Here is an 18,343-nt window from a genome sequence, read left to right on the forward strand (position 1 = left end):
TTTTCATGCTTGTAAACTGTTTAATAAATGTAACCAAAGCCGTCAAAGATTGAGGAAAGATGTACACGTTCGTAAGTGCTTGCGTAAGTTCTTTCGTGAATCTGGCCCCTGAATCCTAATTTTCCCGGGAATACGACCCGCCAAATCGTTTAACAACCAGGAACCCATTTTACTTTTGGGTGAACAGTGGCTACAGTTAAGGACTGGGGCCCGGTCAATCCTCCCCGGCCAGGATACGAACCCCAGGCCAAAGCGCTTGCGAAACGCCAGGCGAGTGTGTTACCTCTTCGCCACTGGGCAAGATATTCTTGTGCAGTAGCCAGATTTGTTTGTGCTAGTGGGAGGCTTGTGCTAGGTGGATATGTGGGCCTGCGGGCCGCTCCAAGCAACAGCCTGGTGGACCAAACTCTCACAAGTCGAGCCTGGCCTCGGGCCGGGCTTGGGGAGTAGAAGAACTCCCAGAACCCCATCAACCAGGTATCAACCAGGTATCAACCAGGGCTGTTGTTGTTGTTAAAGACTCAGCTACTGGGAACAAAGTTCCAACTAGCACGGGCTATAGTGAGCCCGTAATGGACTTACCAGGCACAGGAGCGGGGCTGTAACTGTTCTGTGAGTGGGAGGCTAATAGATCAGCCTTATCTATCCCCCTCTATCCCCTAACGATCAATTAATACCCCCAACCTGTGAGGTTGAGGATATTAGATGAACTTACAGCTAGTTTATGAGCTACACTGTGTAATTTTTCATATAGAATAGGGTAGCAGCACATTGCTGTGTATACCTATCTTGAGGTTACCCCTCAGATGATTTCGGGGCTTAGCGTCCCCGCGGCCCGGTCCTCGACCAGGCCTCCTTTTTGTTACACACCTGCAGGAAGCAGCCCGTAGCAGCTGTCTAACTCCCAGGTACCTATTTACTGCTAGGTGAACAGGAATATTAAGGTGAAAGAATCTCTGGCCATTTGTTTTCGCCTCCACCGGGGATCGAACTCGGAACCTCAGGACTACGAATTCGAAGCGCTATAGATCTCTAGAAATATTCACATACAGAACATTGACTAAATTAATTTAGTTGTCACCTTCCATCTGAATTTCCCCGTTTTCTGTGGTGCACGAAAACTCTCTTTATTCAAAGTGAACTTTTTTGTACGTCTAAGCTCTATAAAGCTTTAAGCTTTAACTATAAACTTGAACTAAGCTGACATGTCAACTTCCCTCCTCGGGGGACAGGCAGCCAGCGTATGTATGCATACTGTAGGCATGTCATGTATCTAGATCCTGCCTCCATCCCCACAAAAAAAGTCTAAATATTATATATATATATATATATATATATATATATATATATATATATATATATATATATATATATATATATATATATATATATATATATATATATATATATATATATATATATATGCGTGTGTGTGAGCCTTTGTGTGTACTCACCTAATTGTGCTTGCGGGGGTTGAGCTCTGGCTCCTTGGTCCCGCCTCTCAACTGTCAAGCAACAGGTGTACAGGTTCCTGAGCCTACTGGGCTCTATCATATCTACATTGTAAACTGTGTATGGAGTCAGCCTCCACCACATCACTGCCTAATGCATTCCACCTGTTAACTACTCTGACACTGTAAAAGTTCCTTCTAACGTCACTATGGCTTATGTGGGTACTAAGTTTCCACCTGTGTCCCCTTGTTCGGGTCCCACCCGTTTTAAAGAGTTTGTCTTTGTCCACCCTGTCAATTAACCTGAGAATTTTGTAGGTGGTTATCATGTCTCCCCTTACTCTTTTGTTTTCCAAGGACGTAAGGTTCAGCTCCTTTAGCCTTTCCTCGTAACTCATTCCTCTCAGTTCCAGGGACCAGTCTGGTGGCATACAGCTGAATCATCAATAACTTCGTCTTGTACTCACCCTGTGTGCCTGTGTATGTGTGTGTGTGTGTGTGTGTGTGTGTGTGTGTGTGTGTGTGTGTGTGTGTGTGTGTGTGTGTGTGTGTATGTGTGTGTGTGTGTGTGTGTGTGTGTGTGTGTGTGTGTGTGTGTGCTGTGTGTGTGTGTGTGTGTGCTGTGTGTGTGTGTGTGAGCCTGTGTGTGTGTGTGTGTGAGCCTGTGTGTGTACTCTAAGCCAATGTGTGTGTGTGTGTGTGTACTCTGAGCCTGTGTGTGTGTGTGTGTGTGTGTGTACTCTGAGCCTGTGTGTGTGTGTGTGTGTAAGGTGTGTGTGTGTGTGTGTGTGTAAGTTGTGTGTGCGTGTGTAAGTTGTGTGTGTGTGTGCATGTGTAAGTTGTGTGTGTGTGTGTGTGTACTCTGAGCCTGTGTGTGCGTGTGTGTGTACTCTGAGCCTGTGTGTGTGTGTAAGTGTGTACTCTGAGCCTGTGTGTGTGTGTAAGTGTGTACTCTGAGCCTGTGTGTGTGTAAGTTGTGTGTGTGTGTGTGTGCATGTGTGTGTTGTGTGTGTGTGTGTGTGCATGTGTATGTTGTGTGTGTGTGTGTGCATGTGTATGTTGTGTGTGTGTAAGGTGTGTGTGTGTATGTAAGTTGTGTGTGTGTGTGTGCATGTGTAAGTTGTGTGTGTGTGTGCATGTGTAAGTTATGTGTGTGTGTATGTACTCACCTAGTTGTATTCACGTAGATGTTCTTGCGGGGGTTGAGCTTTGTTCTTTCGGCCCGCCTCTCAACTGTCAATAAACTGTTACTAACTACTAACTAATTTTTTTTCCAACACACACACACCCCAGGAAGCAGCCCGTAACCTCTGTCTAACTCCCAGGTACCTATTTACTACTAGATGAACAGGAGCATCAGGGTGAAAGAAACTTTGCCCATTTTTGTATCTCGCCAGCGCCGGGAATCGAACCCGGGCCACAGGATTTCGTGTACAGCGTGCTATCCACACAGCCACCGGCGTCCTATGTGTATGTGTGTGTATACATATGTGGGTGTGCATATGTATGTGTAAAATATACGCACGTGTATACATGTATTATACATCTACATTCAGACACGTATATCAATGCGTATCTCCCCTCTGAACGAAAAAACTGGAGCAACGATGCTTTTTCGTTTTTCCTAAGATGACCTCCCCCACCTTTCTCAGGTCAAATCACTTTCACTTCAACCTACTATTAAAAAAATGAACACAGACTTGTCTGTTCAAAGAATGAACAATTAGATAAATTTATATATATAGATATATAGATTTATATATATTTATATATACGAAGAATCAAGGACTGTTACCTTGTGGGATGTATCTCTTCAAGCAACGTTCGATAGACTGACGGGTCAAGCAGGCGGCGCGCGGTTTATATACCCCGGGACGGCGAGGGTTGCCAGGGGTCGCCGGCCACCCTGTGCGTTCGTATGTTCGGTCCAGTCTTCGGCCACCGTCGTGCGTTCGTAAGTCCGGTCCGTTCGTTCCGTAGCGAGGTGACTGAGCGGAATATATCGGCGGTGACATTGCAGGCGGCTGCTGTCTGACTCCGCTCGCTGCCATGGCTGCCTAGGCGTCCTTTTTTTGTACTCTTGGTTAATGTGTAAGCTTCGGACTCAGACACTTTGGGGTTCCAGGTTCGAGTCTCCCAGAGTCCAGGTGAATGATGGGTTATGGTTGTTTGGGTTGTAGGCTGTAGGTCTGGCCAGGATTGGGATTGGTGAAACGAGTCTGTACTCACCTCGGGCCTGTACTCACCTCACCATGGGCCTTAGTAGCCTGGTGGATAGCGCGCAGGACTCGTAATTCTGTGGCGCGGGTTCGATTCCCGCACGAGGCAGAAACAAATGGGCAAAGTTTCTTTCACCCTGAATGCCCCTGTTACCTAGCAGTACCTGGGAGTTAGTCAGCTGTCACGGGCTGCTTCCTGGGGGTGGAGGCCTGGTCGAGGACCGGGCCGCGGGGACAATAAAAGCCCCGAAATCATCTCAAGATAACCTCAAGATAACCTCACCAGAATGTAGTTATTGTGTCCTGTGCAGGGCTGGGCTCCAGCTCCTCAGCCCCGGATGTTGGATACAGTGTGGTGGAGGCAGACTCCATCCATACAGCTTCATATGTAGCTATGATAGAGCCCAATAGGTTCAGGAACCTACATACACCAATTGATTGACAGTTGAGAGGCGTTACCAAAGAGCCGAAGCTCAACCCTCACATGTACAACTAGGTGAGTACAGTGACCTTCCGCGTGATCTGACCTCAACAGACCACGTGTTAGGCCTATCAAGCATTGTCTCTATATTCACTTGTATCTCAGTTAATAATCTTCCATGTCGTGATCATGTCTCCCGCTGCTCTCGGCTTCCTCCAGAGCGATGAGTTTCAGGTCTTCTAATCTCTCCAGGAAGGTCAAGTTGAGACTTATTCGCTCCATGAAATGACCTTTTTGTAAGATATATTTTGTGTTTCTTCAGGTAGGGGGTTCCATACTGGCGCTGCATACTCAAGAATGGGTTTTACATACGTTGTGTACATAGCGTTTGAAGGGGTTCATTTTTGTTGGTCTATGTTCACTGAATATGTGTTCTTTTCCACCCTGTTAATTACCCTGAGAATTTTGTATGTGGTGATCATGTCTCGCTTAATTCTTGTATCGTCTAGTGACATGAGGATTAATTCCTCTAGGTGCTCCTCATGCCTCTCAGCTCTGGCATTAGTCTTGGTCATGCCTATAAACAGTCTCCAGCTTTGTTTTATGTTTATAAAGCTTTAAGGACTCCATGCTTGTCCTGCACATTCCAGAACTGGTCTAACGTACGTGGAATCCAAGATAGTTTCCTTTTTTTCCAACGTCTAGTGTGTCTGGCCTCCTATTACCGGCGTCCTTAGTAGTTGCATTGCACTTATTTGTGTTACTTTCATGTAGCCACTTGTTTTAAGTATTCTTTAAGTGTGTGTGATCACTTAGTTGTACTCACCTAGTTGTGCTTGCGGGGGTTGACCTTCAGCTTTTTTATCCCGCCTTTCAACTGTCAATCAACTGGTGTACAGGTTCCTGAGCCTATTGGGCTCTATCATATCTACATTGTAAACTGTGTATGGAGTCAGCCTCCACCACATCACTGCCTAATGCATTCCACCTGTTAACTACTCTGACACTGAAAAAGTTCCTTCTAACGTCTCTGTGGCTCATGTGGGTACTCAGTTTCCACCTGTGTCCCCTTGTTCGCGTCCCGCCAATGTTGAATAGTTTATCCTTGTTACCCGGTCGATTCCCCTGAGGATTTTGTAGGTTGTGATCATGTCCCCCCCTTACTCTTCTGTCTTCCAGTGTCGTAAGGTGCATTTCCCGCAGCCTTTCCTCATAACTCATGCCTCTTAGTTCTGGGACTAGTCTAGTGGCATACCTCTGAACTTTTTCCAGCTTCGTCTTGTGCTTGACAAGGTACGGGCTCCATGCTGGGGCCGCATACTCCAGGATTGGTCTTACATATGTGGTGTACAAGATTCTGAATGATTCCTTACACAGGTTCCTGAAGGCTGTTCTGATGTTAGCCAGCCTCGCATATGCCGCAGACGTTATTCTTTTTATGTGGACTTCAGGAGACAGGTTTGGTGTGATATCAACTCCTATATCTTTCTCTCTATCCGTTTCGTGAAGGACTTCATCTCCCATTCGGTATCCTGTGTCTGGCCTCCTGTTTCCACCGCCTTGTTTCATTACCTTACATATACTTGGGTTGAACTTTAGTAGCCATTTGTTGGACCTTTCCTACAGTCTGTCTAGGTCATCTTGTAGCCTCATACTATCCTCCTCTGTCTTGATCCTCCTCATAATTTTTGCATCATCAACAAACATTGAGAGGAACGATTCTATACCCTCTGGGAGATCATTTACATATATCAGAAACAGTATAGGTCCAAGGACTGACCCCTGCGGGACTCCACTCGTAACGTCTCGCCAATCTGAGACCTCACCCCTCACACTGACTCGTTGTCTCCTGTTGCTTAGGCACTCCCTTATCCAATGGAGTACCTTCCCTTTCACTCCAGCCTGCATCTCCAGCTTTTTCACTAGCCTCTTGTGTGGCACTGTATCAAAGGCTTTCTGGCACTCCAGAAATATGCAGTCTTCCCACTCCTCTCTTGTCTAATCATTATCGCCTGGTCATAGAATTCTATTAACCCTGTAAGGTAAGATATCCCATCCCTGAACCCACGCTGGGAATGAGCTGCGAAATTCCTTATCTCCAGGTGTGTATTCACGTAGTTGTGCTTGCGGGGGTTGAGCTCTGCTCTTTCAGCCCGCCTTTCAACTGTCAATCAATCAACTGTTACTAACTACTAATTTTTTTTCCATACACACGCACGCAGGAAGCAGCCCGTAACAGCTGTCTAACCCCCAGGTACCTATTTACTGTTAGGTAACAGGAGCGTCAGGATGAAAGAAACTCTGCCAATTTGTTTCCGCCGGCGCCGGGAATCGAACCCTGGACCACATGACTATGTATCCAGTGTGCTGTCCACTCAGCCGCTAGGTGTGAGAGAGTGTGTGTTGCTGCGGACTAAGTTACAAGACATTATGAACTGGTTCTCGTTTTCTTTTCATTGGTTAATGGCGCTTAAAATTGAGCTTTTACCACCAACTCCGGTTTTTGTCCCTCAGTGATAAGAGTTCTGGCGTCTTGTGATTTGTATTCCTCCTCTTCCTCCTCCTCCTCCTTGCCTACCAGTACTTACCTAACAGTGATTAGTGCGGGTGGGTGAGGCCTATCTCTTGGTACCCAACCTACGAGCCTCGGTGTACCCATTATCTTACAGCTTAACTGTTCTGACCTTCAAATTCATAGTCGAATCTTGCTTTAAAGTTGTGGATGGAGGCGGCTTCCATAACTTCTCTCAGAGTGTTCCACTTGTTGACCACCAGGACAGTGTACGAATATATATACTACGGGCTCACCATAGCCCGTGCTACTTGGACTTTTGGTTCCAAGTAGCGAATCTTCAACAACAACAATGTACGAATATTTCCTTACGTTCCTTCAGCTTACTTGTGTTTCTAGCACATATCTGTGTCCTGCTTGTCCTCTCAGTCTGAAGTGGCTATCCTTTTGAACCTTATCTATTTCCTTCAGTATCTTGTATGTTGTGACCATGTCCCCTGCTATTTTCTCTATCCTCTAAGGGCTGTGAGATATTGTTCCATTAGCTTATCCTCATAGTTTTGACACTGCAAACTTCTGCACATGTTAATTTTGTTTTGAAGCTCACAAGGTGCAGATTCCAAGCTGGCGTTGCATATTCCAGTACTGGTCTAGCATAGGTTGTAAAGATGATTTTGAACGGATGTTTAATAGAGCTATAATCGACATTCTTATGACGCCGTTCTTGCTCTGCTCTGTTATACCTCTTCCTCCTCCGCCTAAAACAGTTTTGTAGGAAGGTGGAGCTGTGCCCAGGAGGCTACCTTGAGGCTACCTTGAGGTGCTTCCGGGGCTTTAGTGTCCCCGCGGCCCGGTCGTCGACCAGGCCTCCTGGTTGCTGGACTGATCAACCAGGCTGTTAGACGCGGCTGCTCGCAGCCTGACGTATGAGTCACAGCCTGGTTGATCAGTTATCCTTTGGAGGTGCTTATCCAGTTCTCTCTTGAACACTGTGAGGGGTCGGCCAGTTATGTCCATTATGTGTAGTGGAAGCGTGTTGAACAGTCTCGGGCCTCTGATGTTGATAGTTCTCTCTCAGAGTACCTGTTGCACCTGTTGCACATGTTGTACCTGTAGGCGTCGTCATCATTGGCACCGGAAACAGTGTTGTTGAGTCTGCCCTCGTAAGGTTCCACAACGTCGAGAAACTGTCGTACTAATATATCTTCCAACCGACCAGAGATCCAAAACAGCAAACAGATCACGTACGCATGAACGTCACTTTCGCGAGCCGCTTCCATTCTCGAGTACGACAATTTTTGGTCTTATGTAACGCATACGAGCGAAATGCGACGTTCTATGGATGAGGACAGTTTGTTGTCGTCTTCCGGTAGATTTATGGGTCAAGTTTTTGTACCAGGGAAATAGTTAGGTGACACGAAATAATTCCTAACACAATAATTTCGACGTTAAAATTGTTATTACTAATGGAAATGTAATATTATTCGTAGCTTGTCTTGATCGCCCCACTTGCTTGTAAGGCTCTAAATGTTCTTTTCTGGACAATTTTCTGTAGCAACGTGAGTTAATTCGAGTATAATTGAATGTGATCTTGTGCAAGTGGCCATTAATCATACAAGATGGTTATGGCCTGTTGGTGTGACTCCCGTCTTAACTGCCGAACCTAATGAGGTAAATTGGTCTAATAGATGTAAAGATGATCGCCATCGTTCTCATCTTACACAACGGAAGGTAATTACATAAAGAGAAAGCACCAAGCCACTAGAGCTGTGTAGCACTTGGAAGAGATATGAGATAGACTAAGCGCTGTGATATAAGGAGAAAGCACCAAGTCACTAGGGGAGTGTAGCACTTGGAAGGGATATGAGATAGACTAAGTGCTGTGATATAAGGAGAAAGCACCAAGTCACTAGGGGAGTGTAGCACTTGGAAGGGATATGAGATAGACTAAGAGCTGTGATATAAGGAGAAAGCACCAAGCCACTAGGGCTGTGTAGCACTTGGAAGGGATATGAGATAGACTAAGTGCTGTGATATATGGAGAAAGCACCAAGCCACTAGGGGAGTGTAGCACTTGGAAAGGATATGAGATAGACTAAGCGCTGTGATATAAGGAGAAAGCACCAAGCCACTAGGGCTGTGTAGCACTTAGGAGGGCTATGAAGACTAGGTTCTAGGATTGGATGGAGGGAAGGAACAGTGCCCAACTACTTGGACTATTGGGGATTAAATGCGGACCTGCAAGAAGCGAAGTCTCCGCTGTACCGATCAGTCCAAATGGATAGGGTCTTACTAGATGTGCGGTCTTCTCTTGCACTTTGTACTTCACGTTTGGGTTAGATCGTAAACAAGAACCTTAACTTAGACGCGAGTAATACATGATTACAAAAATATATGAATATTATGGTATCCAGGAGTTGGAGAACTATTGTGGTTTGCATCATGAAAGAACATTATTAGGCCAATCAAACTTACAAACAAACATTATCATTATTTTGGAAAGCAAAAAGTAAAACATAGTTGTTTCTCAGTCTTTTATATAATATAATATTACATAAACATACACAACCTTGCAACTGTGTGCAGTTAAAATGTTACATAAATAAAATATATCTTTACAAAAATATTCTGTTAAGTGATCAAAAGTATGATATTTTTTGTTGGAGAATCGAAAAGAGTAGTATGATATATTTAACTATTGCTGTTGGCATCTGCATCATGGTTGGTGGCATTCTCTCGGTATATTTTCTAGGTACCGAATTTCACATGCTCGACTTTTAGGGGGTACTTGTGTGTTTTTGGACCCTATTTAGGGCTTTTTAAGGTTGAGGACCCCAAATTATTGAACAAATTTTAGGCAACCTAAGTTTCGGTGATTATATTTAAGAATCCAAGTTAGGCACCTAAGTTTATAGGCTCAAGTTAAGAGACCTATTAGGCCCTAAACTTATGAACATAAGTTAAGAGAACTCTATTAAGGGTCTTGCTTAGTAACTTTGGTTATTGTATCTAAAGTTAGTTAATCCTGACTTGAAGAACTCATGTCTATATGTTCTTGTAAATCTAGAGACCTCAAATTGTTAACCTTAAATCTAAGGACCTAAATTTATATGGCATGATTAACGTTCTCAAATTTAGGAACCTAAATTGACATACATAGATTAAAGTGTAAAAAAAATGATGAATGATCACATATAGAAACCTAAATTTAGGAACCTAATTTGCCATGATTTTAAGAAAATAGGTTGTCATACCACAATTTTAAGGTACCTGTAATTTTTTAATATTTTGCTACACGAAATTTGTCCATGCCAAAAAAGTCATATATATTTAAACATTTTCGTACCTCCTCGGATGAGTGTTGCCACGATAGTGAGCTATATATATATATACTTTTCCCCCACCCCCCTCCCCCCAAAAAAACAAAAACAAATCAATGAGCATCTCAATGGATACCATCTGGAGCAGCACCGTACCAAAATTATCGCATAATGTCAACTGCGATACTTAAACATTATCGCACATGAACTAGAGGTGAACAATCCCCCTTTTATCCTAGTGTCTGGGAGTCCTAATATCCAACCTTCGGACACACTGTCTTCTCGACGTATTTTGTATCGTAGACCGTATGGAACTGGGGTACCAGATTGGTCTTGTAGACGGTCTGATAGGCCACGTCCAGCTTGGTGATGTACTGAGGCAGCACCTTGGTCTCGTAGACGGTGTCGTAGACCACCTGGTTCTTGATGATACTCTCCACGTACGTCTGGGTCACGTACTTGGGCAGCACCTCCTTCTTGGTCACGTACACGGGCTTGTAGTCCGTGAGGTAGTTGATCTTGTAGTCAGTCACGTACTGCACCTGGGGCAGGTACACGACGCTGGTCACGTACTTGGGCAGGTACTTGGTCAGGTACACGTCTTGGTACACCTTTTCCACGTGGTTCAGGTACGTGACGGTAGGGATCAGCTCGGTCTTGAAGACCTTGTTAGGCACAGGTACCTGTAAGAGGGAAGGGGGGGGGGGTATTCAGTGCTTGGCGTTAGTATGCTAATTACCTGTCCAGTATGCTAATTACCTGTCCAGTATGCTAATTACCTGTCCAGTATGCTAATTACCTGTCCAGTATGCTAATTACATGTCCAGTATGCTAATTGACCTGTCCAATATAAAATAACTTCTATATAATGATTATTAAACTAACTCACTATAGCATGATCATTTTCTGTCTGCGACGATAATTACCTGCAAAGTCTGATAGCTACGTGCTTAATACGATAATTACCTCAACAATATCGATTAATACTTATATAATATGATAATTATATGTTTACCTTATTATAAAAGTTAACATGAGGACTTAGAGGTTAACTTATTTAATGCAAAAGAGATATGTGGGCGAGTGTGTGATAACACTCTCTTCACCCACCTACTGCTCCAGCTGCTCACCTACTCCTCCACCCACCCACCCACCTACTACTCCACCCACCTACCTACTCCTCCACCCACCTACTCCTCCAGCAATACCCACCTCCTTGAGGATCTGCTCGTACTTGGTGACCCAGACGACCTTGGGGTAGCACTTGGCGGGGATGGGGAGAGGGGCGGCGTACACGCCCCCAGCCACCGCCTCTGGCTCCCCCGCCACCACCGTCGCCGCGGCCGCCACCACCGCCAGTGTCGCCGCTAAACTCCACATCTGCGGCAAACAAACAAAACAAACACGGTTTACTATGATTGGTTATATATATATATACCCATATAAACCGAAGTCGTTATCTACTGAGCCCCCGGCACCCCATGAGAGGAAGGATAGCAGAGAGGGACCCCAATGAGTCAAAGTAGCTCCTTAAAAGTCCCATTTGGGCAGAATATAGGTGCCTCTGGCATCCTTCCTATTATGGGGTGCTGGCGGCTCAGCAGGAAGATTATATATAAACAGATTATATATATATAAAACTCAGTAGGTAGTTTTATATATATATATAAGCCTTGTCATGGGGGGTATACACACTACCGGTCAGACGAGAGAGAGAGTGCAACTTTCCCTTAGAGTGACCTAGCAATACGGAAGAGTGTTGCCTCCTACTCCTGCAACTGTGACCTTTTGTGTACTCTTTGACCCCCCAATCTCTTGTTGTTGCTGACTATGTTCATAGTGAACATGTATGTAGAGTTTGGGACATTCATTGATTTTGTTTATGTAAATATATGAATAATAATAGTTAATACGAAAATAACATTTGTATTACAGACATTATTATTAATTTCACTAAATAAGCAACGAGGCATACGCTAAGTGTGTGTAAATCCAGCTTGGTTAATCACGAAGTAATTAACTCGTGATTAACAATGTGACAATGTCAGACCACGAAAGAGCAATTAAGACCGGAATTGCCAAATATATATATATATATATATATATATAAAGTACACACACACGAAAGAAACCCTGAGTCGACTGAGGACTATGTCTCAAGCTGATCTCAAGACAAGAAAGGTTTGCGAATTGAGTTGGTGAAATAATGTGGAAAAGGAAATATGCCGCAACGTGAAATTTTAAAATATGTGAGAAGTTAAAATGTAAGTGACGCAAGAGGTGAATGTTATAGTCGCACGTATTAGACGAATTATGAAATATCTCTGAACTGAATTCACATAATAATACCCCAAAAATGGACAATGGTACATTGTTTATATATATATATATATATATATATATATATATATATATATATATATATATATATATATATATATATATATATATATATATATATATATATATATATATATATATATCCCGTCCCAGCTACGTTAAATAGATTCTAGTTATACTGATATTACTGCTGATTGAAATATTATTTGTACATTTTAGCTGAAAAATAATGATTATAAAAAATAAAAATAAAAAACGATGTTGACACTACTGTTGACTTCAAATCATATTACCAAGTTTAAGGATTGATGATTCTGAGGCTTATCAGAAGAATTAAGTCCACAAATTCCTTAATTACCAACCTGCAAGTCTATAGTTGTTAAGTTAAAAAGACTTAATCAACTTAAAGTGAAAGGGAGAGAGGGAATCGGGGGGGGGGGGGGGGGATAATCACTGAACGTAATTTTCATAGTACTTTTTTATGTAACTTTGCAGTTTTTTTGTAACCGAACGGAATAAATTTTTCTTGTATGGCAATTACTGATGACTGTCGATTTTGGCTTTGATATGGCAATTCTGCTGACTTTGGAGTATTTGTTTTGGTATGGTAATAACTGCTAACTAGAACTTTGCTCTGGTATGGTAATAATTACTGACTACATTTCTGCTTCGGTATGCTGATTTATGTTTTAATAATCAATTACTATATTATATAATTACTTTTATTATATACCCCCCCTGGTAATGTAAGAGTTATTACTCTTTATAACTCTATTCCTAGTCCTGCGGATTTCAATTTAGATTGCCGAGTGTTGATTAAAGCCGTGCTCGAAACGCTACGCGTGTTAATGGCTTTACAAGAATGTAAAAACATCAATGCTATATACTCTCATAAACCTAATGTACCCTCTTGTATATAAATAATAACAATAAAATAATAATGCCAATATTGCTTTATTTAATACCACGCCTGCTGCTATTACTGGTCTTGCTATGGATATTTCTAGTAATACTAATACTGTCGGTTTTAATAATAATAATATGTATTGATACTTTTGTAAAGATACATCAAGTAACACTAGAATAATAATGAATATTTCTCGAAATGTTTTGAAGCTATATGTAGCCTCATGTGTTAATAAACTATATTCCCAGGCTTCTTCTTGAAGAGTGTCTCTCTCTCTCCTACTCCACTGACTGTCTGTTTTTAGTCTATGAACTGTCTGTTTCTGTCTTTTCCTCTATTTGGACTGTCTCTTCTAATGAACAGCTTCTCTCTATAGACTGTCAGTCTCTATGATGATATATTTCTATGGCCTCGGCCCCGCTACGATAATCACACACAGTGGTCTATCTCAAACATGCTATCTTACAATGAATATCTATCTTCCTTGTGAACTGTCTCTTTTCTTTGATTTTTCTCTGATTATGGACACTCCCTCTCTTTCTGGGATATCTTTATAAGCCCTATGTATGGTTGATCTATGTCTATGGGTTATCTGTGGATATATATCTGTGTTAACCATGATGAGATCTGGGAAGAATTGGTTGGTCTGGGATTGTACTGTTAATCTCGCAACAATTAACTGATCATAGAACAATATGTTTATCTTTGAACAATATGCTGATCTTTGAACAATCAACTGATTTGGGAACATACATATTTGATTTTTTGTTATCAATGAACTGATCTTTGGACAATCAGTTGATCTGAAATAATCAACTGATTCGGTAAGAATCATACAGAACTGGAAGCAGTTAGCTGGTCTTATAATGATTAGCTAATCTAGGAGCAAACAGCTAATCCAAACCAGTGAACTATGCCAGATCATATCAATTAGCTGATCCAGCAAACTCAATTGTTTAAGACCAATTATCTGATTCAGACCAATCATCTGATTCAGACCAATCATCTGATTCACGTTAATGAACAGATCGATGCCAATCATTTGAATCAATCAGTTGATCACCACAAATCAATTAATTTGTAATTTAATATAGATTCTGTAGTACTTACTGACCAGCAAATTGCTAAAAAATTAGCTCACGAGGGAGAGAGAGAGAGAGAGAGAGAGAGAGAGAGAGAGAGAGAGAGAGAGAGAGAGAGAGAGAGAGAGAGAGAGAGAGAGAGAGAGAGAGAGAGAGAGAGAGAGAGAGAGAGAGAGAGAGAGAGAGAGAGTTAGTTTAAGGGAATTATATAAGATACAACCCGGTTGAGGTGTACACAGACATGATCTTCAACAAACCTTAGCTAGTTGTTGTTCCTTGTGTCTCCAGAGAGCGACTGTGGGGACGGCCTCCCTGGCACCCGGTATTTATACTCCACGGATCTCTAGAGCCAGTTTTTGTATAGAGAATGGACCGGTGTGTGTCTGTGTGTGTGTGTGTGTGTGTGTGTGTGTGTGTGTGTGTGTGTGTGTGTGTGTGTGTGTGTGTGTGTGTGTGTGTGTGGGGCTTTGACTTGAAGAGTTAGTCTCAACAACCTATAACCCTTAAGTGTCATTACACATGCCAACTGCCCCTTACGCTGAAGAGGTCTGTGTGTGTGTGTGTGTGTGTGTGTGTGTGTGTGTGTCTTCGATGTACTTGGTAGGTCGGATGTCGGCTCCTGGGCCCCAGAACATGTTACATAGTTCAATGCTGTTCCTTAGCAGTTCTTCACTTTATCATCGCCTCTCCCCTGTATCATCTGTATGTGTGTGTGTGTATTTACTATTTGTGTCTGCAGAATCGAGCTATTAGCTCTTGGACCCCGCCTTTCTAACCAATATTTTTTCCTCTATATCAACTACATATATTTATCTGAAACACACACACACACACACACACACACACACACACACACACACACACACACACACACACACACACACACACACACACACACACACACACACACAAACACACATACACACACACACACACACACACACACACACACACACACACACACACACACACACACACACACACACATACACAAACACACACACGCACACGCACACACACGCACACGCACACACACACACACACACACACACTCACACACACACACACACACACACACACACACACACACACACACACACACACACACACACACACACACACACAGATACATTCACAGGGAGTTAGGGGGCTGGTGGGTGAGTGGACAGCGCTCTAGACTCGTGTCTAGAGCGCTGTCCACTCACCCACCAGGCCCTAGGGACCGGGGTTCGATCCCCGAAGCCGGCGGAAACAGATGAGCAGAGTTTCCTTACTCCTGATGCACTTGTTACCTAGCAGTGAACAGGTACCTGGGAGTTAGACAGCTGCTACGGAGCTGCTGTCTGTACTCACCTATTTGTGCTTGCGGGGGTTGAGCTCTGGCTCTTTGGTCCCGCCTCTCAAATGTCGATCAACTGGTGTACAGGTTCCTGAGCCTATTGGGCTCTATCATATCTACATTGTAAACTGTGTATGGAGTCAGCCTCCACCACATCACTGCCTAATGCATTCCACCTGTTAACTACTCTGACACTGAAAAAGTTCTTTCTAACGTCTCTGTGGCTCATGTAGGTACTCTGTTTCCACTTGTGTCCCCTTGTTCGCGTCCCGCCAGTGTTAAAGGGTTTGTCTTTGTTCTCCATGTCAATTCCTCTAAGAATTTTGTAGGTAGTGATCATGTCTCCCTTTACTCCTTTGTCTTCCAGTGTCGTGAGGTGCATCTCACGCAGCCTTTCCACATAACTCATGCCTCTTTGTTCTGGAACTAACCTATTGGCATACCTCTGGACTTTTTCCAGCTTCATCTTGTGCTTGACAAGTGTGTGTGTATGTACTTACCTAATTGTGCTTGTGGGGGTTGAGCTCTGGCTCTTTGGTCCCGCCTCTCAACTGTCAATTAACTAATGTACAAGTTCCTGAGCCTATTGGGCTCTATCATATCTACACATGAAGCTGTGTATGGAGTCAGCCTCCACCACATCACTTCCTAGTGCGTGCCATTTGTCTTTCCAGAAAAAAATTGAAATTTGTCTTTCCATTTTTGCAGAAAAAATCTTTCTAACGTCTCTGTGGCTCATTTGGGCACTCAATTTCCACCTGTGTCCCCAAGTGCGTGTGCCCCTTGTGTTAAATAACCTGTCTTTATCAACCCTGTCGATTCCTCTGAAAAACTTGAATGTGGTGATCATGTCCCCCCCTAACTCTTCTGTCTTCCAACGAAGTGAGGTTTAATTCCCGTAGTCTCTCCTCGTAGCTCATATCTCTCAGCTCGGGTACTAGTCTGGTGGCAAACCTTTGAACCTTTTCCAGTTTAGTCTTATGCTTGACTAGATATGGACTCCATGCTGGGGTTGCATACTCCAGGATTGGTCTGACATATGTGGTATATAAAGTTCTGAAAGATTCCTTACACAAGTTTCTAAAGGCCGTTCTTATGTTAACCAGCCTGGCATATGCCGCTGATGTTATCCTCTTGATATGAGCTTCAGGGGACAGGTCTGGCATGATATCAACCCCCAGGTCTTTCTCTCTTTCTCTGACTCTTGAAGTATTTCATCTCCCAAATGATACCTTGTGTCCGGCCTCCTGCTCCCTACACCTATCTGTATTACATTGCATTTGCTTGGGTTAAACTCTAAAAACCATTTATTCGACCATTCCTGCTGATTAGTTTATGTGTTTGTGTGTGCGCGTGCGCGTGCGTGTGTGTGTTTGTTTCTATACATCTGAAAAAAGAACAAAAAAAAACTAGAAAAATGATACAAAAAAAACACAAATATGTTTATATTTAAAAGTAAAAAAAAAAAAAAAAAAAAAAAACACAGCGCGCCAGAGAAACAAAACAAGAATTAACAATCAAAATACGAGACCAAACCAAATGAAAATAAGGAACAAGTAATAAATGACAAGGAAAAAAACAAGAGAAGGACGTGAAATAATTTTTTTGTTCCTGCGTCTCGCTGGTGTCATTTGGCGTCGCTGGAGAATGTTCCTGCGTCTCGCTGGTGTCATTTGGCGTCGCTGGAGAATGTTCCTGCGTCTCGCTGGTGTCATTTGGCGTCGCTGGAGAATGTTCCTGCGTCTCGCTGGTGTCATTTGGCGTCGCTGGAGAATGTTCCTGCGTCTCGCTGGTGTCATTTGGCGTCGCTGGAGAATGTTCCTGCGTCTCGCTGGTGTCATTTGGCGTCGCTGGAGAATGTTCCTGCGTCTCGCTGGTGTCATTTGGCGTCGCTGGAGAATGTTCCTGCGTCTCGCTGGTGTCATTTGGCGTCGCTGGAGAATGTTCCTGCGTCTCGCTGGTGTCATTTGGCGTCGCTGGAGAATGTTCCTGCGTCTCGTTGGTGTCATTTGGCGTCGCTGGAGAATGTTCCTGCGTCTCGCTGGTGTCATTTGGCGTCGCTGGAGAATGTTCCTGCGTCTCGCTGGTGTCATTTGGCGTCGCTGGAGAATGTTCCTGCGTCTCGTTGGTGTCATTTGGCGTCGCTGGAGAATGTTCCTGCGTCTCGTTGGTGTCATTTGGCGTCGCTGGAGAATGTTCCTGCGTCTCGTTGGTGTCATTTGGCGTCGCTGGAGAATGTTCCTGCGTCTCGCTGGTGTCATTTGGCGTCGCTGGAGAATGTTCCTGCGTCTCGCTGGTGTCATTTGGCGTCGCTGGAGAATGTTCCTGCGTCTCGCTGGTGTCATTTGGCGTCGCTGGAGAATGTTTCCTGCGTCTCGCTGGTGTCATTTGGCGTCGCTGGAGAATGTTCCTGCGTCTCGCTGGTGTCATTTGGCGTCGCTGGAGAATGTTCCTGCGTCTCGCTGGTGTCATTTGGCGTCGCTGGAGAATAGTATTATAAAAACTTGATTTTTTTGTTGTTGAATACCTGAAGACTCGTTGGTGTGTGTTGGGCATTGTACTGTGGTGGTGGTGGTTGGTGGTGGTGGTTGGTGGTGGTGGTGGTGGTGGGGGTGGTGGTGGTGGTGGGGGGTTGGTGGTGGGTGGTGGTGGTGGGGGGTTGGTGGTGGTGTGGTGGGGGGAGGGAGGGGTGTGGTGGGGTGATGGTGGGGTGGTGTGGTGGTGGTGGTGGGGGTTGGTGGTGGGTGGTGGT

General features: G+C 43.8%; 3 protein-coding genes across 3 annotated transcripts in view; all 3 read right to left on the bottom strand.

The window, feature by feature from the left end:
* LOC123765438 (uncharacterized) overlaps nt 1–3,301 on the bottom strand; it is a 10,742-nt gene extending 7,441 nt beyond the window's left edge. Inside the window, exon 1 of the mRNA XM_045754012.2 lies at nt 3,247–3,301. The gene's annotated coding sequence lies outside the window, so the exon portion shown is untranslated. The remainder of the gene's footprint in view (nt 1–3,246) is intronic.
* Nucleotides 3,302–9,123: 5,822 nt separating this feature from the next.
* On the bottom strand, nt 9,124–14,549 carry LOC123761822 (uncharacterized). The gene is made up of 3 exons (XM_045748045.1): nt 14,510–14,549; nt 11,136–11,303; nt 9,124–10,606 (listed from the first exon to the last, which is right to left on the bottom strand). Exons 2-3 carry the CDS (start codon nt 11,301–11,303, stop codon nt 10,175–10,177), a joined length of 600 nt encoding a protein of 199 aa, XP_045604001.1. The 5' UTR covers nt 14,510–14,549; the 3' UTR covers nt 9,124–10,174.
* A 2,421-nt stretch (nt 14,550–16,970) lies between these two features.
* Nucleotides 16,971–18,063, bottom strand: LOC123766984 (DNA-directed RNA polymerase II subunit RPB1-like). The gene is made up of 2 exons (XM_045756468.2): nt 17,214–18,063; nt 16,971–16,978 (listed from the first exon to the last, which is right to left on the bottom strand). Exons 1-2 carry the CDS (start codon nt 18,061–18,063, stop codon nt 16,971–16,973), a joined length of 858 nt encoding a protein of 285 aa, XP_045612424.2.
* Between the last annotated feature and the right edge of the window lie 280 nt (nt 18,064–18,343).

The sequence above is a fragment of the Procambarus clarkii genome, chromosome 5 (genome assembly GCF_040958095.1).
Source record: "Procambarus clarkii isolate CNS0578487 chromosome 5, FALCON_Pclarkii_2.0, whole genome shotgun sequence".
Taxonomy (NCBI): domain Eukaryota; kingdom Metazoa; phylum Arthropoda; class Malacostraca; order Decapoda; family Cambaridae; genus Procambarus; species Procambarus clarkii.

What these genes read in the sequence shown, in the direction of transcription:
- LOC123761822 (XM_045748045.1), bottom strand. Translation starts at nt 11,303, where the DNA reads ATGTGGAGTTTAGCGGCGACACTGGCGGTGGTGGCGGCCGCGGCGACG. An exon ending in ACGAGCAGATCCTCAAGGAG is followed by an intron (nt 10,607 to 11,135) that starts GTGGGTATTGCT and finishes TCCCTCTTACAG; the next exon opens with GTACCTGTGCCTAACAAGGT.
- LOC123766984 (XM_045756468.2), bottom strand. Translation starts at nt 18,063, where the DNA reads ATGACACCAGCGAGACGCAGGAACATTCTCCAGCGACGCCAAATGACA.